This window comes from Urocitellus parryii, chromosome 3 (assembly GCF_045843805.1).
Source record: "Urocitellus parryii isolate mUroPar1 chromosome 3, mUroPar1.hap1, whole genome shotgun sequence".
Taxonomy (NCBI): domain Eukaryota; kingdom Metazoa; phylum Chordata; class Mammalia; order Rodentia; family Sciuridae; genus Urocitellus; species Urocitellus parryii.
Genome location: NC_135533.1, coordinates 46,781,090 through 46,807,858, shown reverse-complemented (window position 1 = coordinate 46,807,858; position 26,769 = coordinate 46,781,090). Strand labels below are relative to the sequence as shown.

The 26,769-nt window shown below is 37.2% G+C and overlaps 1 protein-coding gene across 3 annotated transcripts in view; it reads left to right on the top strand.

Moving 5' to 3' along the window:
• The window catches only part of Aass (aminoadipate-semialdehyde synthase), a 53,640-nt gene that overhangs the window by 23,970 nt on the left and 2,901 nt on the right, over positions 1-26,769 (top strand). For 2 of the 3 annotated variants that reach the window (XM_026388740.2, XM_026388739.2), the window contains 10 exons: positions 7,703-7,762; positions 8,087-8,154; positions 11,399-11,520; positions 11,676-11,802; positions 14,383-14,493; positions 14,591-14,699; positions 15,409-15,549; positions 20,955-21,122; positions 24,707-24,802; positions 26,368-26,483. In XM_026388740.2, coding sequence (XP_026244525.1) covers positions 7,703-7,762; positions 8,087-8,154; positions 11,399-11,520; positions 11,676-11,802; positions 14,383-14,493; positions 14,591-14,699; positions 15,409-15,549; positions 20,955-21,122; positions 24,707-24,802; positions 26,368-26,483 — 1,118 coding nt within the window. The remainder of the gene's footprint in view (positions 1-7,702; positions 7,763-8,086; positions 8,155-11,398; positions 11,521-11,675; positions 11,803-14,382; positions 14,494-14,590; positions 14,700-15,408; positions 15,550-20,954; positions 21,123-24,706; positions 24,803-26,367; positions 26,484-26,769) is intronic. The other variant, XM_026388741.2, reaches the window with a different exon arrangement.

Sequence of the window (26,769 nt, the reverse complement as noted above, 5' to 3'; positions counted from 1 at the left end):
AAATAAAATTATGGAGCAATCTCATGAATGTTCTGGTCTTCTGTGTCTAAGAAATCTGTTGTAAAATGAAATGCCAGCCCATCCCCCTGATACACTTTTATTTTACATATTCTGCTTACTTGGTTCACAGGGAATGTAAGTATATCATTGCCTTCAAGCTTAATTACAAATTACACTAGTCTCTCATTATACAGTTTGTTATAAAACTTGATTTGTTATTATTATTTTTTCAGTATTGGGGGTTAAATCCAGGGCTCTACCACTGGACAGTATCTCCAGTCCTTTTTACTTTTTTATTTTGAGACAGGGTCTTGCTAAGTTGCTCAGACTGGTCTCAAGTTTGTGATCCTCCTGCCTCGTCTTCCAGAGTAGCTGGAATTACTGCATGCACCACCATGCCCAGCAAGCCTTGCTTTATTTTAAAATTCTTGCTGTCTAGGTCAATTCACATTAGGGTTTGGATTGTGCTATGATTAACAGACTTGAAAAATAGAGAATACAGAAAATTTTATGGGTACTTAGGCAATAATGCTTAGTAAAGTGACAGCTTTTGTGGCAATCTTGAACTTTCTTATGTGATCAGTGATAGACTACTGAAATAATGTGTTTTCTAAATTCCATTTTTTTTCTTTTTTACTTTGGCATTTATCTTGGGCTTGGACAAAAGTAAAGCTGCACTTTACTTTTCTTGCTAGTGGCTGCCTGCCTGTGGTAAAGATTCCAGAGCTGGAAATGGTGGCTCTTGCTGTTCTCACATTCTCACTCAGGTGTTCTCAGGCCAAGATGGGGCCATAGTCAGTGGAGCCAGAGCAAGTCAAACCTCCAGTCTATCATTGCCATCTTTGAACAACTCATGGGTTAAGAAGAAATCACAGGAAAATTTACAAACACTTTTAGTTGAAAAAAAAATTAAACACAGCATATTTAAACTTCATGGAGCACAGATAAACAGTATTCCACTTTGACTCTTTGTTTCTTTTCTTGAAACAAGCCAGCAGGAAGAAGTAGCAGGCTCTGGAAAATGCAGACAGGCAGTGTTAACATGGTTGGGTGCAATATTGCATCTTCTATGTTCAAGGCAGTGTTCAAAGAACTGGTTCTGTTTTGACTTTAAACGCTCATGAGAACCTTGTCAGGAAGGTGCTATTGTAAAACCCATTTACAGATTAAGAAATAGAAGCAAAGAGAAGTTGAGACTGTGAAGAGTTTCTGATGGGTGCTGGACCTGCAATGTGTCTTGGAGCTGGTGTTGAGGGATTAAAGTAGCATAAGGAGAGTCCATATGCCAGGTTGTCTTGGAGACATCTGCTTGCTTTTATGGCCTTAAGCACTACCTTTCTAAGCCTCAGACATTTCCTCTGAAAATATGAGGTGCTGGTAATATATCACCTTAATGTCTCTGCAGTCCTAAAATTCTGAAATTGTAAATGTCTCAGTGCCTGTATAGTATGTGTATAGAAAAAAAATAGTAAATTTCTCCAGATACTTACTATTTTCGATGCTTTCCATTCATTTCCTTTTAGCCCTATTTTCTTGCAGACTGAACTTCTTAATTTAGCACTTTTTAAAGTACAGACTTGCTGTAACAGGTTCTTTTATCTTTTATCTGAAAATGTCTTCGTATTCTGTATTCTGCTAACAAGCCCCTCCTGTGATTTAAAAGAAAATTTGAATATTGTATTTTCAGTTCTAGAATTGCCATGTTTTGGCAGTTTTTGGTTTCCTTGTTAAAAATTTCTTTTAATATTTCATGAGTGCATTTTTGCTTATTATATGGAGCATAGTTATAAAAGCCACTTTATAGTCTTTATTTTTATTTCCTTAGCTGCAGGAGAAATATTCTAAGACCCTGAGTGGATACCTGAAACCATTGATATTTCTGTTATGTTCTATGCATTTAGCTATAGATGTGTTCCTATGATAAAGGGTTTTTTGTTGTTGTTGTTTTGAGATTGGTACTTGCTATTTTTTCTAGGCTAGACTTGCCTTAGCCTCCTGAGTAACTGGCATTATAGTTGGTGTGCACTACCATATCCAACTCTGATAAAGTTTAATTTCTAAATCAGACACAGTAAGAAATTAATAATAATAACTAATAATGTAATAGAATAATTATAAAAATATACTGTAATAAAGTTATGTCAGTGTGCTGTCTCTCAAAATTTCTTATTGCACTGTATATAGCCTTCTTCTTGTCGTGATGTGAGATGATACAATGCCCATGGGATGAGATGACGTGAGGTGTATTGCCTAGGTACAGATTCATAGCAATGGATTAATATATAATAATGATTACTTGAACATAAGCAATGCAATACCACCTCAAATGATCTGATAACCAAGACAAAGTGACTTTGGAGTGGGTAACATTCATAGTGGATACAATAGAAAATGGGATGAGTCCCATGCCTGGTAGAAGGAAGCAGGACTATGTAAAATTACATCATGGTACCCAGAATGGTATACAATTTAAAATGTATGCATTTTTTTATTTCAGGAATTTTCTATTTAATATTTTTGGGCTGTAATTGACTAAGGGTCATTGAAACCGTGGAGAGTAAAACCATGGCTAAGGAGGCAGTAATGTATATAACCTTGCAACATTCAGAGTGAATTTGGGATTGAACTTTGTTGATTGTTCTTCCTTTGAGAATGGATCATGGTTTTCTACTTGTCATATATTGAGTGATTTGGGCTTGTGTCCTGAATGACATGAATGTTTTGCTGTGAAGATTCTGGATTGTTATAATTTTATAAAAAGTATTAATTTTCTAAAGTAGAATATTATCTTGGTTAGAGGCTAGCTAAAAATTCTCTCACCTGTGGAAAGGAGTAGGTCAAATAAACCTTCAGCTCTTTTATTTTTACCTGGCAAGCCTATAATCTGGCCTTTTCTTGCTCAGTGTGGGAGTCCTTAGAGATGCAGAGTAGTTTACCTAGAAGTTGGGCGGTCCTTTTTTTGAATCTACCTTTCTTGGCATTTATCCTCTCACATTGGAGGCTTGCTATGGGCCCCATCACTGTGTCTTTAAGTCAGAAAGTTGGTGCATTTTCAACATGTTTCACCCACTCATGCTGCATGACTTTTCCTTAAAGCAATGCCCATAGAAAGGGCAACTCCACGGTTGCTCTGGTCTTCCTCCCTGTTTTCATACTTCTCCACAGGCTGCTGGCTATTCTTCATTCTCTGAAGTCCCCAATGTAGTTTGTTGTTGCTTGTGTTTTGCCCGGAGCTCATTTTGTTATCTGTAGGAGTGGTGGTTTGCAAGAGCTTAGTCTTTCCCTAAAATGAAACCCTCTGGTCCTGAGAAGTATATTCAAATCAACTTGGCTCTAGCAGAGTTTTATAGTAGCCAGAAGTGCTACTGGAGAATCTTAGCTATAAGTCATAATTTTGGATGCTAAAATTATGGATTTCAGCACAATTCTTACTTAATTAGGCTAAGTTATGGAAAATATTAAATATCAATGTGTCTTGTGGATGGCTTTGACTATTAATTCTTGAATTGTCCCATTTCATTAGAGTTGCTCTAACATTGTCTTCCATTCAAAGAACTTGTTATAAGTCATTGTAAATTTACAAATTATGTCTCAACATTCTAAATATGTTTATTTATTTTGTCCCTTAGAACACAAAATTTTATTCTTGTTTGTCTTTAGTAAAAATTGTCATTCACTCAGTACAGTTCACCTCAAATGGATGTTAGGAGAAAAACGAACCAGTTCAATGAATTTGCACTAAAGTATGATTGAGAGTTAGCCCATGTAACTTATTATAACAGTAAATGTATTAATAAATACAATTTTTATTAAAGACAAAATATAAATACAATATTTTATATTAAGTAAATACTTATAAAATAGTAAAGCATCCCTGATAAGTTATATATAAGAGTACAGCATGATAACTTATCACAAAGAGACCCCTGGGAATACTACATAAGTCAAAAGTAGAACACTATTAGCATCCCAGAAACCCCCTTCTTCTTCTCCCAGCACTATGGGAAGAAGGGGGGACTCTTCTTCCTAAAGGTACCCACTATCCTGACTTCTAACAGTGGAAAATTTTGGTGACTTTTGAAAGTTATATAGATGTCCTGTGTACCAATTCATTAATCTTCCCTTTAGCTGACTGAATTATTAACTTTAATTATTTTATTTTATAATCTAATGGGAATTTATATTTGATCATTTAAAAATTTATCCATTCTCTATTTAAGTTAGCTATCTTGTACTTTTGTTTTTTGAAGGTACTAATCACAGTTTAAATTTATTTTTTGATAATTTCAATTAACTTCTTGTGTCTGTTTATGTTATGCTCTTTTCTTAGGTTTTCAAAGTCAGTTCTTATCATTTCATATGCCTGTTTATTTTTGATTGAATGATAGATACTACATATATAAAGTTTTAGAGATGATTTGAGGCTCTGGATGTGGTGTGATTTTCCTCTAGAGATTTCCTTTGTTTTTGACAGGGAACAAATATCTATATTAGGAGAAAATCACCTCAATTCAGTTAGGGGTGTAAGTAACTCAAAGCTGTGCTCCAGTCCTTTGAGAACTAATGTTCTTCAATTTACTACTTATTTTAGAATAGAGTCTTTTAGTATCCTAAATGAAAATCTTGTGTTTATTAGGCTTTCTCTTCAACTGACCTCAAATTCCAGTTTTTGTTACTCTACTGTTAAAAGTCATACAAAATCTCTTCCCAGCTTTTCAGCCTTTCTGCTGTCTTCTGCTCAACCTCTCAGCATTTCAGACACTACTTTTCTGTTGGCAACTGCCTGAAGGAGACAAAGGATGTCAAATGTTGGACTCATCTCTTTGGGCTTTCTTTTCCAAGTTAAGGTACATCAAGTCTTCAATACTTTTTGAGCCTAAAATTTGAGGCTTTTTATGTTTAGCCATTTTTTTATGTTTAGCCATTTTTTTTCTCAGTAGAGATTGGTCTGAAACTAGATAATGACCATTGCTGGATAGAAAATATACATTTAAGAAGTTGATATATTTGCACCTGTGTAAATCCAATGGTTGATAGAATTTTAGGCAGTACAGCAATCTTAAAAATGTCAGATTTTGGGTTACATTGAGGCAGGAGATACTACTTGGGTATCTGATGATTAAACCAGCTTCTTCATATTATATGTACCTATAGTTCTCCAAATAGTAGCAGAGGTATCATCTTAGGGCCATCTGTCTCAGCATTATCTTTAAGCACTGGCCTTCTGTGAAAAACAGTGAATGTCTTTATTTCATAGTCTTGATATATGTATGTTTGCTTGCCACTAAAAAAATCACTATATTGTCTATGTAGTATTTCTGATACCCTCATTGAAACTAGATTTAGAGTATATGCACTTTCCTCTTTTCCTCTAGGTTACCTTTCTTTCTTTATTCTTTCCTTTCTCCTTTTTTTTTTTTTTTTTTGACTCAAGGTCCACCCAAGCTCTGTTGTATTGCAGGATACAGGCTATCACTTTGCAAGTAATTTGGCAATTTTGTTTCAGTTACATTTGGTAGATTTTTGTTGGAACAAAGCTTGCCTATAGAGAGAGATTAAAGTATGGCTTCTGACCTGTAGAAGCATGAGATTCAGAAAGAGGACAGGGCAACTGTACAACCCTGCCATAAGCTGGGATGTGATCGCCATCAAAAAGATGCTAGTGGAGTTGTGGAGGGAGAGGGAGCTTCTTGTTGAACCAACTTAGGAAAGAGATGACACTTAAGTTGGCTTGAGTGGGAGACATTTAATGCGAAGGAGATGAAACAAAGGTAGGAATTTTCTTAAGGGATGGGTTCTGTGAGTGGAGTTGTCAAGTCTGACTCAGTAAAGATAAATGTGTTACTTTTATATTGTAAAGAGTCATGTTTATTTTTAATTTTGTTTCTGTAAGACTTTTTAAACACTAAGATGAATAGCTTGCTATTAATTTAGGAAACAGTGATGGGCTATCAAAGGTCTTATATGTTAAAGTGACAAGAGATACCCTATGATTTAGGACCCTTGTGCTTGAATTTTGTTATGATCACATTCTAGAAAGGGAGACAGTTAAATGCAGTAATTGAGCAGATTTTTGTTGTCTTCTACATTCATCTTTCTTGCCAACTATTTGGTTCTCTGTTTGGAAAAAAAAATCTATTTAGTTTTAAATAATTTATTATTTCATGTATCCAATCATTTATTTGTTGAATATTTGCCATCGTATCATGTGGCAGACACATGGTAAGATGCTATGTGCAGTTCTTACCTTGAAGATGTACTTGGAGGCAGATTTTGGTAAAGGATTCAGAGAAGAGATGGTTCTTCAGTTATATCTTGGAGGAAGAAGAGAGGGAGTTAGTTCCAGGTAGGCAAGGGCAAGCTGTTTAATAGGAATGAGTGTTTGGTAGAAGACCCAAAAGAGCTGAGGGTGTAGAGAGTCTAGTAACCATCTAGGAAGCTAGAGAATTCATATTAAAGGCAGCAGAGAGCCAGCTACTTGGTTATTTTAAACAGACATAGAATAATCAAACTGGCATTTTAGACTGGGGAGAGATGGAAGAGTTTGAGGTAGGAGGCAGTTCTCTTGGTAACAGTGAGGCCCAGATAAGGCTGTGGAATTAGAGACAAAAAAGAGCAAACAGAGGGAATTGCACAAGTTGAGTCACTGACCACATGCCAAATGACATTAGAACCTCACATTATTATTTATTAGCATCTTCTAGTCTGTGGTCACGTTGGGAGGAATCTTCTTAGAAATCTTTCCAAGAAGGGAATCCTGCAGAGGTGACTGAGAGGGAATCACTGGGAGGACCCCAGTTTTGTTGACTCCGTGAGCTTCTCACAGTATCTCTTGTCTTACAGATACACATCTTTTGTCTTTTAGAAAAAAGTGTCTGTATTCCAATAGATAGCCTGTACGTCTTATGGGATGATACATGAAAATAATTTCTATTTGTCTTAGTACAGTAAGTAAACCCTCTGTTGCTGCTAGGTACATCTTCTCCTTTTCACTTGGGTAAGGGCTCTAGAAATTGGCTTCCCTGCCAATCAGATGTAACACTGACTTATATACCCTCTATTGCTTGGCAGTATATATAAGGCTGGATATCTAGGAAGAAGGGAGGAGGACTAGAAGAACGCTTAGATGTTAATATGAGAGATGTGACTTTTGTCATTGTGTGACTCAATATTGGGAGACCGTGGGAGGAGAGTGTGTGTGACTTTTGTGTTCTGTTTCTTCAAGTCACTCTCTCCACCACTTTCAAGATGCCAATATGCCTACACATAGAGCTCATACTGTGTGTGTGTGGGGGGGGGGGCTTGCTGAGTGCAAACCCCATTCTCTACTTCCAAAGGATCAGCTTAAACCTTTGGAATGGAGGATCTCTGTAACAGAGGTCTAAAGCTTGAGGTTATTTATAATCTACTCAATATGATGCATCTAAGTAGGTGGGAAAGATCAGCTTTTGTGTGTGTTCTTAGCAAGCAATGATTGCCGTCAAAATTTAGTTTTAAAATTGGATGGAAATACCACACACTATTAGGAGCAGACTTGATTACTTGTAGAAGATTTCTATTGCCAAGTATTTATATTTAATGATCTTCAATAAATTCTAATATTTTTTTTTCAGTTTTTTGACTAATATTTTAGTATGGATACAAAGACCAAGAAGTCACCTTCTCAATATAACTTATCTCTCCTGAATCTCTTTTCTTTCAGTTATTATCGGATGCATCACAGCCTCTTGAAAGTCAAAATTTTTCTCCTGTGGTGCGAGACGTAAGTTATAAGAATTTCTTTACATGAATGTATTTTCTGAATACCATCCTCACTCCCCTCTGTCCTTTGTTCATTCTCTCTCCCTCTTTCTTTCTCTCTGGAAATTTAGGAAGAAGGGAGGAAGGCTAGAAGGATGCTGGGATGTTAATATGAGAGATGTGACTTTTGTCATTGTCTGACTCAATTTTGGGAGACAGCAGGAGGAGAGTGTGGGTGACTTTTGACTTCTGCCTCTCTGCCTCTTTTCTATTGGCCACCAGCCCATGTTTGTAGGACTGAATTAGTTGGATGCTAAAAGAAATTTCTTGTGTCATATACATTTAGGCAGTGATCACATCCAACGGTACATTGACTGATAAATACAAATATATCCAGAAACTTCGAGAGAGTAGGTAAGTACTGTTTAGATTCTCCTGTTTTATATACATTTGTTCTTGGATTTGATGAGTATTTTTTTAAAAATTCAATGGGAGTTCTTAATTTTAGGCTTTTATAGCCTGCTAATTTTGATCCTGTCGTCTCTGTAAATGTAGAACATCCAAGCGAAGTGACTGGACTTAAATAAGCAAAAGTCCAAAAGGGCTGTCATTTGAGTAGCCCCTTGTTCTTCCCCTAGCATTTCATGTGTTTTGATTCCTCAGTCATTTTTTTTCAAAGGAAACTGAGAATATTAACTCCACTGTGGTGTTTTCCATTTGGATTTTAGATGAAGGTTGGGACTCTCTTTTGTCTAGTGTGTGGTTCTGGAAAATGGGCTCTTAGAAAGACATTAAGGGAAATAGTGAACAAAGCAAATAGTGACAGGTAATTTTCCCTAGGGATTCTCATTTGAAAGAAGGCACCACATAATGTTTTAGCAAATCTACCTAAGATAACAGTTCTCTTAGGTACTCAGCTGAGACTCCTGTTTCTTTCTTCTTGGATTCTGAAAACCTTGACACTTCTTTGGAATATTCTGATTTGCTCCAGCTGATTACACTTAGTTTGTATTTATATCTGCTCCACTGGTCTCTTCACATTTAAAAACATAGCTTGTGACTGAATTCTCAGGAGAAACTAGAGTGAAAAAACTAAAATATGTCTTACTCAGTGGTTCTCCCTATAAGAAGTGAGTAAAAAATCTTCCCAGATCAAGTATTTCAAAGTTATGTCTTTCCCACATGGGTTTGCTTTATTTAATGAGGCAATGAAGCATTCTGGCAAAAGAGTGTTTAATTATTTTTTTTAAAAGAAGCTAGCTCTATAATGCCATCAGAGAATTTCCTAGAGGGGCAACTGCACTTGGTGTATCCTACAGCTTCCTCTGTCTTTTTATTCTCATTATCTGATTATCTCTTTCACTACTTATACCAGTCACATAGCTAATATGACCAATGACAATAGTATCTTCACAATGTACCATATTTCATGTAGTAGCAGGTCTCCTTGGTTCCAACTATTAGGACTTCCCCTTCTGCCTTCCCCAATGAATTCTTGTGCTAGGAGACTGATAACGAAGATTGGATTTTTTTTTGTTGTTTTTTTCTATGTTCAGTGTCTCACTAACATTAGTTCCTTTAATCCTCATGACTCTAGTTTAAAGATATGAAAACTGAATCTTGGTGGGTGTGGGGTATGGGGTGGGGTTACTTAGCTTGCTCCAAGCCACACAGTAAGAGGTACCACAGGGGTGTGAAACAGGTTCATATAAATTTAGAATATTTGGTCATATTCTAATTTCAATAATTTTTTATGAGCAGCAACTCCTTAACAAATGATTATTAATCATTTGTTATAAATACATATGCCAGTGTATTATGCAGACATTATAAAATACACATAGAATACTTTGAAGTTGGAATTTATGGTAAACAGTTTTTTAACAGTCTTGCTAATCAGAACAACTAGATGCTATCATTAGATAACATTTTGAGACCCAGTATGCATTTAGAGCATTTACTGATAAAGAAAATAGATGTAGATCTTCATTTTAAATCTTGGTAATTTTAACTTTTGGGGACCAAAGTCTCACCTGATTATATTGTTATTATTCATAAGCTCATAATGCAACCAAGAAGAAGTTTGTACTAAGAGTAAAAGAATGATCTTCAATCCTTGATTTCTTTGCAGTGATCTTTTAGTCACTTTCCATTTGTGAAAGTAAATTTAGTTTAAAGTAGGAAATACAACTCATAAATCCTCTTAACCAAGCAAATGGAAACTGTAATATGTTGCAAAATACACAAACAAAATAGGTGCTCTGTTGACCTCTCTCCCTGCAGAAACCCCACTCCTCTCTCAGGAACGAAGATTGCATTTTGAAAGGAAAATTTACCTTAGTTTGAATCCTGTCTGATTCTTGTGTTCTTTTCATCACTTGGCCCAGGGATCGTTCACCTGGAACCAGGGGCTTGGGGATCCTGAAGAAGTGAACAGGGTTAGAATCTAGGAATGAGTGCTTTAAAACATATTTTGAACATTTTATATTTATACACCAAAAAGTTTTAATTACACAAAATTTAGAAAATTTTATAGAAAGATTATACAGTAACCAATTAATGGTGATTCTTTGGAAGGTGAAATGGGATGGGAATAGCAGTTAGGGAGATCTTTTCTCATTAGTGATATGCATATGTTGTGAGTGAAGAGAGGCAGGGACATGTTATATTTATATTTATCATTTGTTAATAATGAAAAGATTCATGGTTTATAATTTGAGAGACATCCTGGCCTAAAGATTAAAACAGCTTCTGGCACTAGGCCAGCTCTATGGTTTCATGTTGATATTTGGGAATTTGATTCAAAAGACACTTAATGAGGGCTGGGGATGTGGCTCAAGCAATAGCGTGCTCGCCTGGCATGCGTGTGGCGCTGGGTCCGATCCTCAGCACCACATACAAATAAAAGATGTTGTGTCCACCAAAAAAAAAAAAAAAAAAAAACCTAAAAAATAAATATTAAAAAATTTTTTCTCTCTCTCTTAAAAAAAAGACACTTTATGAGTACCTTCCATATTCAAAGCATTAATGGGTTTATAAGGATGTCTTCATCACTGTTTGTAGGAAAGAAAGGCTTTTTCCCAGAATAACGTTTGAATTCTAACAGAACAAACTGTTCGAAAATGAAACTCCATCCTGGAATTAGCCTCAAGTTTCTACAGTAAAGCCATTGCATTTGTAATTTTAGAGCTATGATTTTGACTGCTCTCATATGACACTAAAGATACTTAGCAAAACAACTTCTAATGTGTATAATAGTGATCTCAGATTATTGTCTCTTTGCACTGTTGTGAGGATTCAAATCAAGTCCCAAAGGAAAGCCCTTAGCATGACTGAATCACATCCCCCGGAAGGAAAAACTGTAAAGCCAATTTAGAGTTATGAGTAAACCAAGAAGTGGTCCAGTGTCTGTATGGGAGGTCTACACACACAGGACATCTCAGTGATGTGAGGCTCCTGTCTTCATCCTACAAAATCTAAAATGGAAATGAAAGATCATGGTATAGGGAATTTCTGTTCAGGTTCTTATTTAAGTAGTGTGGGAGAAATTATTTCCTCATAGTCTAGGTTTTGCTTTGTTTTGGGGACAGCAAGATTCTGCTATATATAATGCATAAGATTTTAAATGATACCCCCCACCTATTTTTTCCCCCCACAGAGAACGTGTTCAATCAATTTCAATGAGTACCAAGAAAAAGGTCTTGGTTCTTGGATCTGGCTACGTGTCTGAACCTGTGTTAGAATACCTGTCAAGAGACAGAAACATAGAAATAACAGTAGGTAAATAAGCCCTTTTTTTTTTTAGGAAGAAGAAAAACTGATGTAAATTTTAGATAACAATTTTCTTTCTAAAATTATTTTTTTGAGATGTTGTATGTTACTCTTTGTCCAGTGGCAAGAAATCTAAAAATTGGACTTTTTAATTCTTGAAATAGGCTCTGACATGATGAATCAAATTAAACAGTTAAGCAAGAAATATAATATCAATCCTGTTAGCATGAACATTTGTACACAAGAAGAAAAGTTGGGCTCCTTGGTGGCAACACAGGATCTTGTCATCAGGTATTTGGAAAGAATGAGTTCTATATTTCTTTTTGGTTGTTATTTCTCTTCCCTTATTTTCTCTTGGTCTTTCTCCTTCTCCCCTTCTCTCCTCTGCTTCTCTGTTCTCTTTTCAATTGAAATATGCATCCAGTAAGGTGCATAAAACTTGTAGCTCAGTGAATTTTTAGAATGAACATATCCAAATCAAGAAACAAATGTGAGTGGTACCCCAGGAATTCTTTGTGTCACTTCCCATTCATCAACTTTGTCCTCTAGTGTAAATGCTCTTCTGGCTTCTAACATACAGATTAGGTTTTGTCTGTTTCCAACCTTGATGTACTTGGGTTCAACCAGTAATCCTTCCTTCATTCAACATTGTGATTGTGAGAAATGTTTGTTATTGTCTGGAATTGTAGTTTATTTATTTTCATGACTCTGTAGAATTCTTTTGTATGAATATACAATTGCTATTTATTTGACTGTTGGTAGATATTTAGGTTGTTTCTGGATTTTGAATTTATGCATTATGCTGTTATAAACATTTTAGTGTTTGTTTCTTGGTGACCATATAGACTACGTTCTGATGATTTTAAACCTGAAGTAGAATTCCTGGATCATTAGGTATTCATATTTCATGTTTTTGTCTATTTTTTCTTCTGGACTTGTAAGGCTTAAATGGAAAGGAGATTCTCCTATAAACATTTTAAGTCTTACATGGGAACATATCTTCCAATATAGTGATTATTGCTGCTTAAAAAAGCAGATCGAACTTTATAGATCTAACATTGATTGATAAATATACATGAGGTCAGTGTTAGATTTGAATGTCAAAGTCATGAGAATAGTGATTTATTATTAGAATACAATTTTTCCAAAGTAGGAGAAAAAAAAAACTACCTGCTTACTAATAGTGATTGCTTAATGTCCATAGTTAGATCAGATTCAAATTGTATCTTTGGAGGAAGTTTTGTAATGTCCATTTAAAAAAGTAGACTTGGAAAACAGATTGAATGAAACGTGAGTCTAATTATAGGTGGGAAGTTATGCATTGCCTCTTGATATCTTTGAATATAGGCTCACCTTGGGCACTTAAAAGTTTACTCATATTAGACATATTTTATATAAATTAATTTTTATTTAGCAAAAATTGGCTAAAGATAAATAGATCTTGTCTGGTAATGATATGACTATGATAAATAATTCTGATTCAAACTTGAGTAGTCTAACCTTAGTAAAGCAAAAATAATTTATCTTATCACACATGGATACTTAAATATGCCATTTTTCTGATAAAACAAAAAGAAAATAACATAATAAAACACACTTCGAAGGAAATCTGAAGCAAAATATGACAAGATAATGGATAAAAGCAATTTATTAATGTTCAAAATTCAAAATTAAGCAAACTAGTAGCCTTCAATAGCAGTTAGCCTTAGTAAAATCTGTTTTGTGTTTAACTTTTTTGTACATGGTGAATTTTATATGCTGAATAGTGATGATTTTATTAGACATTATTATTCTGCATTATTCCTTAAATAACTTTATTATTTTTTAAGTTGGAAAAGTTATTTTGATATAAATACAGTGTTAGGGGTTTAAGAACTAAAATGGGCAAAAATGTTTTACAAATAAATATAATAATATATTAAATTTTAATGGTTTAATTTTTAAAATTTTAGTTTTTAATGATTTAATATAAAATAGTAATCAAATTTGGTTAGTTTCTTTGAAAATCCATTTGCATTTTGAGTGTGTTTTTTACAACTGATACTTTTAATCCTTTTGGATTAATTGGGTTGAAGTCAAATGACTCAAGTTATGTCCCACTGAGTGCCCATTATATCACCTTCAAAAAGAGAGGTCAGCTCTAATCCCATTTTCCAAAAATCAAAACAATATCAACTGAAGTCCTTCCATCTAGACCTTGAGTGAAGAATGACAATTGCTCCTTTGTTTCCACATAACATATGAACAGACTGAGGGAAGAGATGGAGGTTAAGTGAGCGTCACTAAGGAGGCTTTTAGATGTGCCAACAGGATGAATTTATTCTATGAACTTCAGGGAGTCCTTGGTCATTTCTGAGAGAAGTGCCTTGGGACTGAATGTTAGTACAGATAAAGGTGCCTCAGAAGGGGGTGTGTGTTAGTCAGCTTTTTGCAACAGTGACAAACACCTGAGGAAAGTAACTTTGGGAAAAATTTGTTTTGGCTCAGGGTTCAGGAGATTTTGGTCCATAGTAGACTGGGCCCATTGCTTTGGCTCTGAGATGAGGCAGGAAAACCTGGTGAAAGGGCAGGACAGAGAAAGCTCATGACAGCCAGGAAACAGAGAGATGGTAGGGGCAGGGACAAGACATAATCCCCAGGGCATGCTCTCAGGTACCCACTTCCTCCAACTGTGCCCCACTTGCCTACAGTTTTCACTACTTCCCAGCAGTCTATTCAGCTATCAATGGACTAATCCACTGAAGAGGTCAGAGTCCATCCAATTACTTCCCCAAAGCCCTTCCTCTGTACATTGCTGATTAGGGGGGACATTCCAGATCCAATCCATAATGAAAAGAGAGTTTCTTATTCGTTTTTGCCTCTGTTTTTAAGCCTGTTGCCTTATGTGTTGCATCCTATCGTGGCCAAGGCATGTGTCGAAAGCAAAGTTAACATGATCACTGCAAGCTACATCACACCAGCCCTAAAAGAACTGGAAAAGAGGTTCGTTCCAACCATTTCCAACAAATTAAGTGGCTCTGTGGCTTTGTTTTCACTTTATATCCAACTTTTTGTTGTTCCTCTTTCCACCTGTTTGCAGTGTGGAGGATGCTGGAATCACTGTCATTGGTGAATTGGGATTGGACCCTGGGCTGGATCACATGTTGGCAATGGAAACAATTGATAAGGCCAAAGAAGTGGGAGCCACGGTGAGCCTAGTTTAATCCCAAAGTCCATTTAGAAAGACATTAAGAGGTCGTTTCTCGTGTACACAATCTTTCTATAATTGTCACGAATGATGCTGCTGCATTATAGCTCAGTCTTTGCCGGGGAATTTCAAATAAAATTTTGTGCCGTCAGTCAAAAATATCAAACAATGTCTGAGTCTTGGGTAGCAAATAATGTTTAGAAAAAATGGACATTACTACAATATTTTAGCTTCATAAAGAATTTAGACTGCTTTGGAGGTTCTGTAATATAGTCTGACTTTTGAAAGTGAGAAAAGGGTCTTTGGAATATCATCATTATGTTGGAGTATGAGATATTTGCACATAACAAAGTACTATTGAATATGTTAACTGTTTCAATTTTTGGAATATACAAATACATGTAAATTTTAATATGAACTGGAATTGATAAGAAGTAATTGATAAGAAGTTCATTTTTAAATGAACAAAATGTTAGTTACTCTCTCTAGACATCCCTTTTATTTTTAATGTTTATCAAATACAACTGAGTTAATCAAGTAGTGTCTGATGTTAAGGACATATATTTAAAAGCTTTAATACTTCAAAAGAAGAAAAATGTTACAGCAGATTTACCCCATGAATATCATTGCCCTCAATTGATGATTTAAATTCATTATTCTCCCTAGCTTATTTTTTATTCTCCCTCATCCATTAATGTTTTTATTTACAGATTGAATCTTACATTTCCTACTGTGGTGGGATCCCAGCCCCTGAACATTCAGACAACCCTTTGAGATACAAATTTAGCTGGAGTCCAGTGGGCGTTTTGATGAATATCATGCAGCCTGCCACCTATCTGCTCAATGGAAAGGTAAAGAAATAAAAAGCTTTAGAGATACAAACCTGCAATAACTGCCTAACAAAGTCCAAACTCTCTCTCCCTGAGTTGCTGCTGAGGTCCTCTAACAATGGCTCTCCTGCCTCCCCCCACCCCCATTGTCACTTCCTTCCCAGCATACATCTCCTGTACCATTTAGTGTTGTCTTACCTTCCAGCAAAGCCTGTGAGCATTCTTCTCTCTTTGCCTTCTTGCAAATTGCTTTTGGAAATTCACATCCCATCTCTACACTCATACATTCCGGTCATCTTTGCATTTATTTCAGCATTTACTAAGTAGCTACTGTTGTTGGCTGTGGGATGAGGCACCAAAGGCTGCCACACTGAATGCAGTGCCCATCCTCAGAGAACTCACCATTGGATGGGGGTGGCTACCGGTACAATTTCATCCCTAGCCGCTGTGTAACAGAACATAAGAACTCTCCATATTTAGTATTATTTTTACCAATTTATGTAAGGAAACTGGCTCAGAGAGGATGTTCAAGGTCATCATCAGGGACTCAAATTCAGTTCTAAATGACTCCAAAACCTTTCCTTTCCCCTTTTCCTAGATTGCTTCCTATTAGTGAAACAATAGACACTGGAATAAATAACTATAATATAAGAAGAAGAATTTCTAAAGTATACTAACATGCCACAGAAATACACAGAGGGCAGCTGATCTGACCTAGGTGAAGTGGTCAGTGGAGAGAGAGAAGGAAAAGCAATGGAGAGAAGGCTGAGCCCAGCCTGGAAGGATAAGAAGGTGCCATTCAGGCAGGGCGCTGCCCTTTATGAAGCAGACCTATGAAGGAGAAGTCAATTGTAGACAGTTAGGCTCAAGTGGCTGAGCCAGTATTAAATCACATGACTTGGGAGGTGGCTCCCACTTGTGTGGCCTAATTGATTGTTTCCATTGCCCATCAGCCAGGTCTTTCATGCCTATGATGTAAATCTTGGTCATAAGCTTGGCTGCATGTCAGATACCTGGGTCCTATCCTTAAAGTTCTGATTCACCAGAGTTTTGGGATTTAAAAAAAATCTTCCCAACTGATTCTAGTGTCCATCTACATTCTAGTGTGATCAGCAGACTATAGCTTCATTTAGAACCCTACTAAACAAGCAGGGCACTTTAGGCGAATGTGGGAAAGATACTGAATGCTTCAGAATAAGAAACCAAGTGCTGGCTTCCTTCACAGTGTCACCAAAGGCTAGGTAATAGTTAAGTCCATTGCATATCAGTCTCTGCATGTGTTATATAAACACTGAAATTTCATCCAATTCTCCAGTTCCATGAATCATTACGGTTTGGGCCAGAACCTCAGACCGATGTTCTCCTAAGTGCACATCCTTTCATGTGCTGCTTACTGTCTGCCTCCTGTTGCATTTCAGCAGCTCCTTCCACCTCTTGCATTCTGGAAGGACATTGGCCTGTGTTTCTTACAAATGCTAAGGCTGGCTGGAAAAATTTTTGCTTCAATTATGCAAAATGCTTATTTTCAGGAGGCTATCTAAATGCTAGGGAAGATCCAATGAAAGGCTCAGCAGAATGCCTAGTGGAAGGAGCAAGGGATTGGACGCCCATGGACCTGGTTTTGTTCTGCCATGAGCTGGGTGGACTTTGGGCTTCTTGTCTAAAAAGGACAATAATATCAGCTTCACAGGGTTTCCACAATAAGACTCAGTGAAATCCTAGAGATTGCAATCTGCTTAACAACTGATTGACAGGCATGTCATCAATCTTTAGCAGATATCAGCAAAATAAAGAAATTAATGGTCATGAGAAACAGGAAAAGCAAGAGGTTATTCTCGGGCAGCAGAAGTCATATTTGTTGAATTTGAAAGGAGTGCTTTTTCACATTTTCCTGACACTGTGAGGAATTTGAAAAAGAAAACATGATGCTTTTCTTTCTTTGCATTTTTTTCAAGGTCCTGCTTAAGTTTCTTGCGGACAGCTTTGCCTGACACTCTGTCTTCCATTCACTCTTTTGTCTGAATTCAATCACATGTCAGATGCTTAACACTCCATTGTCTGCATTTTCCTGGGCATTGTATTAGTCACTCAGTAACTCAAGTGTATCCAGTCTGTCTCCCGAGCCAGACTGTTAAACTTCTTAAAACCTCTCTTGTATTCTTGTCCTTCCACCCACTCTGCTCCCATCACCTCCACCACAGAGCCAGCCTTAAATGACATGCAGAATCTTACTGAGGGAGCCAAGTGACCTCTCTGGCTTCTATTTAAAATTGAAGTGTCAAACTTTTCCAGCAATTAGAAAATGAGTTAGGACATATTATCTCACGTCCTTGTGGTAAGTTCCAGCCACTGGTACTATTTCTAAATTCTAATCAGGTTTCTAACAAGTCTGATTGCCTTCCACCTATTTGGAGACAGTGATTCATCTTCTCCTAGTTCCTTTTCCTCCTCAGGTGGTGCTTTGCTTTCCTGCCTTGGGGAGGAAGACTGTCTTACTACGTTTGGGCAGGACATGGCAAAGTTTTGCCATGGTCTCTTTCAGCTTCCTCTCAGTCTACCCCAGATAAACACATACTTCAAGTAAAAACTGCTTCCTCTGCAACCGTAGCTTCAAGGTTAAGTTTTCTAGGGGCCCACTTTTCCTCTGCCTGCCAGCACCTGACTTCAACAGCCTTTAGGAAGTCAGGACAATTATGGCTCTCCCACTGCCCACAGCAATCCATACTTTTCAGATGCTCCACTGGTGGCACAATCAGAGGCGATATACTGTGTCAATATCTTTTCAAAATACTCATTCATAAATAAGAACAATTAAGAGGGCTGTGTGACGAAGTAGAAAGCACATGGGCATTAGAGTTGGTTAGACCTGGCTTCAAGTTTGCTCCTGAGTGACTCTCTGAGCCTCAGTTTCTACCTCTGTCAAATATGTTATTGCCTAGATGAAAGAGAAGGTACCCAAGGCACTTGAAATACTATGGGCCTGGAATAAATGACTCTGTTTCCTGTGTCAAATTCCTCGTTGTATCACTTGAGCAATTTTCATACCACATCAGTTGTCAGTCAGGATTTCCAGGATTTTAGAGTAGAAGTAGGTGACTTTCTGAAAACCTATAAGGATAAGATATACTCTCTGTGGTTATAAACATGTCAAAATATACTCTACTGTCATGTATTTCTAAAAAGATCAAATAAAAACTAAAAACTAATTACATAGGGAAAAATTTCTTGTTGCTTACTGATGAAGCAGATTGTGGTTATTTGAATGTTTGATATAAAACATTTGACAATGATTCTTAATGACTAGGAGATGTATTTGTGTGTGTGTGTGTGTGTGTGTGTGTGTGTGTGTGTGTGTAAAAAACATTTGGACTTAGAGTGGCCTGCAACATCAATGAGAGATGAGCCAGATTCTGCTGAGAGTAGGTCTTGGATGTTAGTATCATCAGAGAATAAAGAAATGAAATGCATACTCTCTGTGAAGTAGATACATCTTTCTGTCTTCATTCAAGTCATTACTTAAATATTAAACATGACAGGGTTTATTGAACCCATGGTATGTCGCTAGAAATACAACTCTGAATTGATACAAGTGGTAATGATTACCCTGTAATTTTCTGGATCTGGTTGCTTAGCCAACTGTCAGTCTCTCTAAATGAATCAATACCATTCAGTTTACAGTTCCTGATTTTCTTCCCCAGAATTCATGATGGACTTACGAACTAGCTGATTTATTTCTCATTGGTAAGATGCTGGACTTTCATCTTTCATCATTTTTATTCAGTTTTTCTTTTTTAAAAATTTCCTAACCTTTAAATAAGTAAACAGAACTTTGGAATTGCCATAGGTTATAGAAGGGAAATGGATGTGGAGACCCTAAACGTCAACATTTACCTTCTTTATTTGATTTTCAAAAAACTTTGGAATCATATCAGAAGATTTATTTTAAACAAATAGTACAGAAATGGTCTCTCTGGAAATGTTAGTGGTGCATCGCAGAAGGGGTTACAAGAAAATTAAATGGAAGGCATTCCTCACAGCAGCACAGCGTTTTAACCAGAGAGATTCTGCCAATCCTGACACTGCAGTCTGGGCAGGCCTTTTCCTCCTGGTCTTCCGCCATATTGGGATGAGATGTTGATTGCTCATGTTAAGGCACATGTGGAGCCCATCTGCAAATAACTATGGGAATAATTAAGTGTAGCCAAAGCATTGCCTTTGGGAAAATTCCTTTGAGTTCGTCCTGAGGCCCCCTGGAAACCTCTTTGTGCCTTGTCCAGTGTACAGTTTTAGAGATGTGGTCAGAGATGGTGGCTTGCTGTGCAGCCAGGACAAAATCCAGCTCACTAGGATCCCTGACCCAAAGTCTCAGCCCTGATTTTATCACTTCAGAATTCTTTCCATTATCTCTCAGATAACCACAAACCTCACAAACTAAAAGAAAATGTAATTCTCCAATTAAAATAAAGACAAAACCAAGCCAAAAAAAAAAAAAAAAAAAAGCTTTACTGCATTTTGGTTTTTTTTTTCCCACTTGCCTTTTATTTATTAATTTATTTTCTTAATTTGATTTAATTAGCTACACATGACAGTACAATGATCTTGACATATACATTTGAGTCAGATGGGATATAATTTCTCATTTTTCTGAGTGTACAGATTGCAGAATTGCATTGGTCATGCAGCTTTACTACATTTTGAATGTGCATGTGGGAGGAGGTACAGGTAAAAGATGTCCTGAGATATCAAAGAGCTTGGGAATCCATGATTAACTTATCGGCCATAAGATTATGGGTAGTACTTATTTGAGTTTCACTGTATGCTCTCAGCATTGTCTTTGTTGTGAAGGGAGATCTCCTCACAACCTCACCTGCCCTCTAACATGTACACAAAGTTTTATGTACTGGTCTGGCTGTGAGCTCTTTGTAGTTGCTACTTCATGGTTCCAGGTACTGGATAGACATCTGGTTAATTTTCAATGAGAAAAAGAGTAGATGGAAGACAGAGATTACATCTTACTCATCACTGTCCTTATTCTCTCCACAATTTGTGTGATCCCTGGACATACATAGTGCTGCTCAATAAATGCTAGCTGTGTGAATGGAATGTATGACTCATGCCTGACATGGCATTCAAGAGGGTGTGAGAGTGAAAAAAAAAAAAGAATATTGCCATGCTGATTTGAACATAGAAGCCATTTAAATAAGTATCTGTTATTTTTGCCTTTGTGTTACATAATTCATAAGTTTATTGAAAAATGTATAAATTATGGTAACAGTGAAACAGTTTGACTCTGGGATGCTGATTACGGTAGTTTCATTAAAATTTAATTACTTAAACTTTTGTTTCCTTGGGGTAGTTTATGCAGATGAACCCAAAGGGGATCAAGCTCTGCTGCAACCCCACCTGCATCTCTTCAATGTTCTCAGGTCGTGAACGTCACAGGAGGGGTGTCCTTTTTGGACGCAGTCACTTCCATGGATTACTTCCCGGGACTGAATCTGGAAGGGTATCCCAATAGAGACAGTACCAGATACGCTGAGATCTACGGCATTCCGTCTGCCCACACGCTGCTGCGGGGGACACTGAGGTATAAGGTCAGCAACTGTATTGTAGAGTAAACACCTTGCCAGTTTTGATGTGAGTGTGTGAATACTTAATTTCCCTTATTGATCAAAGTAATTGAGATGATAAACCAACCCACAGCCTCTTTTCTTTTTTGATTAACAGTTTTAGAATGTCAGATGTCAACTCAAAAATCACAAAGGAGAATGTAATGCCTTCCTTATTAGCAGTCAGGGGCAAGCAGGTTCAGGTTTGTGAGATTTGGGGGCCAAGGGGCCTCACCAGGACTCAATTTCTCTTTGTTCCCCAGCCCTTTTGGCCAGGATTCCCTGCAGTCTGGATTTCCACACAGTGGCAGGCGGGTGGTAGGGGCTTTACTTCTTGCACTCTGTCAAATCCAGTGGAAATATAAAACCTCATCTTTCTAATCATTAAAAATGTAATTTTTGTCTCTTTAGCTGGGATTTATCTCCGAGGTTGGTAGAGTAAAAGTATAGTTTGATCTATGATATTCCATATTGATGAAGGTGGAGTCAGTCTCATTCGAAACATCTGGTTTGGAGCTAGGGAAAGGGACAGGGTGAGAGGGACTTCCCCAAAGCACACCTGGAAGTTTTTAAAATATTTTTTTAGTTGTCAATGGAAATCTGTGATTTCATATTGAGATCCTTAACTTATTACATCTGCTGGTATCCACAATAAACTGATATTCAGAGTTCTGTGTGGCCATGAACTTGGGAGCTTCATCCTTTTTATCTGCTGCTTTGCATCCGTAGTTCAGCTTCTCCCCCATTCTGTCCCCTTCCAAAACTCTCCTGACCACTCTGCTGCCTCAGGATCCTGGTGACCATTGTTATTCTTTATCTGTGCATATTTGATATTTGACATTTTTTAAAAGAAGATTTCACATATAAGTGAGATCATACAGTATTTTTCTCTTTTGTCTGACTCATTCACTTAGCATAATGTCTGCCAAGTTCATACTCCTATATAATAATTATTATTATTTTTTGTGGTCTCAGGATTGAGCTGAGGGCCTTGGGCATACTAGGTGAGCACCTTGCCACTTGAGCTACATCCACAGACTCTATTTATTTATTTATTTAAAGAAAAGACAACCGTTTTATTTCTTACTTGTTGAAACATCTATTGGTTTTATGTCTCCCAATATTTACTTCCTAGCATTTTGGTATTATTTATATGTGTATTTTTATTGTCTCCCCCAAAAGATTATAAGCTCCCAGAGGGCAGGTTGGCAGTCATACTCTTATGAGTGTGATGTGCTCATTGTCCAAAGTTAAACAAGATGTCAGTGATAATGTCCTAAGAGACCTAAAAGCCCTGGCTCCCCAACAAGCCTGTAGTCACAGCAGAAATTCTTGTGTGAACTAGTCATGCCATCCCCTGCTCTGGAAGATTTCTTGATCTGTTTTTCTTCAATTAGTTCTATGTGAGTAGTAACATTTTTGGAGGTGGAGTCCAGGAGTTAGAATTTCTGGAGAGTTTTCAGTATAGTCTTTTGTTAAACATGCAGACTTAGGAATAAAGGATCTTAATAGATTTAAGTATTGACTAAAACCCTCAATGTGTATGAATGAGAGCTAAGTCCATGGAACCCCTGACCATGGAAGAAGTTGCAGTGTTTGTCTTGAGGACTGCCCTGAGCAAGCTATGGCAACCTTCAGCAACCCAAACATACTCTCTAGGGCTGGAGATAAGACACTATCATTCAAATATGACAGGGAGGCCTTGGTGACATCCTCTGCCTGCCTGTCACATGCTGTCCTTCCAGATCCAGTGTGGTAACACCTTTCTCTGGGATCTTCCTAACTCCTTGCCCTTGAGTCACCCCTTTCTTGTTTATGCCAGTTTCTGCTCCTTTGTGCTCCCATAACTATGTCCACCTCTGTCATAGCACCAATAATATTCTATGGTAGCTTGATCATCAGTGGTCACTTATAATCACTATTTATTTGCCAGGCATCATTTTTTTTTTCTGTCTTATCTGACCCTCTGCTGGTCTGCAGTTTCTTCATGGATAGGAATTAAGTGTTTCATCTCTGAGGCTTCAGCCCCTGCAATGTGCCAGCAGTTTTGCTCAGTGTTTATTGAAGACAGTCTATAAAGTAGCTTCATTTCTGGAGGTCTCCATAAAACTATTCCTGGGGCTGGGGATGTGGTTCAATGGTAGAACTCTTGTCCAGCATGCATGAAGCTCTGGGTTCAATCCCAGCACTGCAAAAATAAAAACAAAACAAAACAAAACCTGTATTTCTGAGATTAAGAAACCTTTAGTACCTGTCAGATCATTGAAGCAAACTTGCATATTCCTTTTTTTGTTTTGTTTTGTTTTTCCTTTTTGAATAGCTAGAATATTACAACCTTGTAGAAATATGAAAATTACCAGTTGACTGCACTTTTAATGATGAAATCTCTGATGGCTACCAGGAACTATTATTTATATTAAAAACTATGTTGCTTTCCAACATTACTTTCCTCTCTCTTTATCCTTGAGCTGTTATTGTAGCAGCCACTGAGTTCCCTGTTTCAGGATTCACATTCCCCCCTGATTTGCACACAGAACAAAGGCTGTTTTTGTTGTTGTTGTTTTGTTTGACCTAATATGTCAATCAAAAATTTTATTCTGTAATTTGCTCTCCTTTAGCAGAATGAAATGCTGGAATGTAGGAAAATGATGTGAGGGTGTGAGAGTAAAGGATATACACTCAGTAATATATTGTGATGATATAATAAATATAATATAATTAAATATAATTTCCTGCTTTCTATGCCTATGGTCCAGATGAACAGACACAGAATAACGTATTAATTGCCAGTGGAGGTAGTACAAAGGCTATGGATTTCAGGAAAGGGAATGTCCACTCACTTGGAGTTTCAGAGTTGGATCCAAGGGAGGGGCAGGCATTCCACAGGTGAAGAGAGGTGGTTAACATGTTGCAGACACAGGAGCTGTAGGTGCAGAAGAGCCCAGATGTTTAGGGATGGTTAGAGATGGAGAGTCAGGCTGCAGGGACGCACTGTGATGAGTTTTATATAATATACCAAGGACTTCAGATGTAACCTGAAGGACATATGCAGAACTTTAATGTAAGTAGTTGTATGATCATGTCCACATTTTAGAAACTTCTATTCTCAACCTTTCTTCCTTTGCCCTATATGCTTTAGGGTAGCAGTTCTTAATCAGTAGAATGGATTATGTGCTTTGAATAATATTTCCATAAGTTCCTTCTGCCATGATAAGAAAGAGCAAAACTGACTGTTCTATTAAATGACAGTCTGCTGAACTGACTCTATCTATATATTGCACATGGAAATTTGCTCTTATGCTGTCCGAAAATACCACTCACATAGTCATGGAAACAGGAATAAAGGCCCAAGTTTTGCAAGGTATTTTATATAAACAAGTAGAATTTTTATGACACTACTGATTGGTTTGAACTTGGAGGTGATTGTATCCATATCAGCAATACAAATGACTATTTTCAGTCTGTTTTCTAATTTAGTTACAAAGATAGATCCTCTTTTCAAAAAATCTTGAAAGTTGTTTTCTTATAAGAGAAAAATTTCATATGCTGATTAGTAATTCTTGTTTCAGGGATATTCCAAAGCTCTGAATGGATTTGTAAAACTGGGTCTGATCAACAGAGAGGAATATCCTGCTCTTCGACCTGAGGCCAACCCTCTCACCTGGGTAAGCCACTTGGGAATTGTGTGCTGTCTGCTGCTCTTCAGAAAAGCCTCCTGAAATGACCAGATGTGCAGTTGGCAGCTGAAGTAGGAAGACCAATCCTTGCCCTAAAGGTCTCCTTCTATTCACCACTACCGAAGGATGGAGAAGGCCAGGGATTGACACACCAAGCCTATTTTCCATGTTAGCTTGTACCATTGGATCACTCCTCCGAGCTCTAAAAATAGACCTACTTGTTCTCTGCTTTGGGCTCTGAGATCCTCCAACTGTATAATGGTAGCAGGAGTCACTTGGGCCCTTGAATATGATAATCTAGAAGAGATGCTGTTGTATCACAGAGTTTGACTCCTAACCCCTAATCCCGCCAATCCTCTCACTTGGCCATTCATAATCATGACTAATTTGAGTTTTAGTTACTCAGTTTATGTCCATATCTTTGATCTTAGAGTTGGAAGGGACTTTGGAGGCGTGGAACTGAATATAAAGTGTTAGCTTGTTACCAGCTGATCATTCAATTTACATGAATGTGCCCATATTTCAGCAGAGATACCAACAGAAATGTACCACAGGGGAAGAGGACCAATGTTTTCAATGTAGTAATTTTGTGCATCTGTACACCTTTTCAATTAAAGTTTTACCTATCATAAATTTACCTGTTGGATAGTAATGAGTAAATACCTTTAAAGAGAACCTGGGTTTGAGGCAGCTAGGTTGCAGAGGGTGGTGCAGGCATTCTTAGGGTGGATCCAGTATGTTGATCACTGTAGTCTAGAACAGTGGTTTATACACTTTTTAAATTTTTTTGGTAAAGGATTAGACTGTAAAAATTTTTGACTTTATGTGCTAGATAGTCTCTGTGGAACCATTCCGTTCTGCCATGGACAATACATAAATCAATGGGCATGACTGTGTTCTAATAAAATTTTTATTTATGAAACATGTGATGAGCCACATTTGGCTTGTGAACCAACTTTTTGACCCCTGATTTAAAACATGACTTTCCCTTTGGGAGCCTGGTAAAAGTTTTGTTTAGAAAGTAGAAAAGGCTGTGGCCACTGAGATTTTTTTTTTTTTATACCTGCCAGTTCTTTCTCATCTCTTGAACCTACAAAAGCACTCTGGTTGCTATTGGCAACCACAGAGTCAAGTCCCTTCCACTTTATCCTGGCCAAAATTGACTGCTGGAGGGTGGGGAAGAGTGGGCGAAAAATGTGATGGAGAGGATATATGAAAGCTAGAAATATGCTGACATTTCCTTTACTTAGTATTGAGTGTTTACCACTGAAATATCATTCTGGAATACCATGCATAGATGTGTAGGGGTGCAGATGCATGCACATTGCTGTTTCTAACTTAAAATTTTGAAGTATTTTTATCTTTTTTCCTCATTTAAATTTTTTTCTAATTATTCAGAATGACAATAGAATGCACTTTGACACATCATATATTAATGGAGTAAAACTTCTCATTCTTCTGGTTGTGCATGATGTAGAATCACACTGGTTGTGTAGTCATGTATACATATAGGATAATATTGTCAGATTCATTATCTTTATTTTTCTAATCAGAAACAACTCCTCTGTGACCTAGTTGGAATTTCACGCTCCTCCACGTGTGATATGCTTAAGGAAGCTGTCCTCAAGAAACTGGGAGGGGACAAAAGCCAGCTGGAGGCTGCTGAATGGTAGGCACTCCCCATTCAAGTTAGAGCAAAATATGTTGGACCAATGATTACTTGGTCCTTTCTAGTCAAAGAAAGGTAAAGACACAACCAAGCATTTTGCATCTGCCTTGGGTTAACTAACTGCTCTAATGTTGGTCCGCTGTGGAGAGATTACTGCATGTTCATATGGGCATAAAAAGTAGGTAAAAAGAGGAACTAAATGACACTTAAAATTTGGAAAATGTTCATTTCGAAAAACTTCTCATTCATTCCTGAATAAAGTGGTATGATTCCGCTTTCCTGTAGG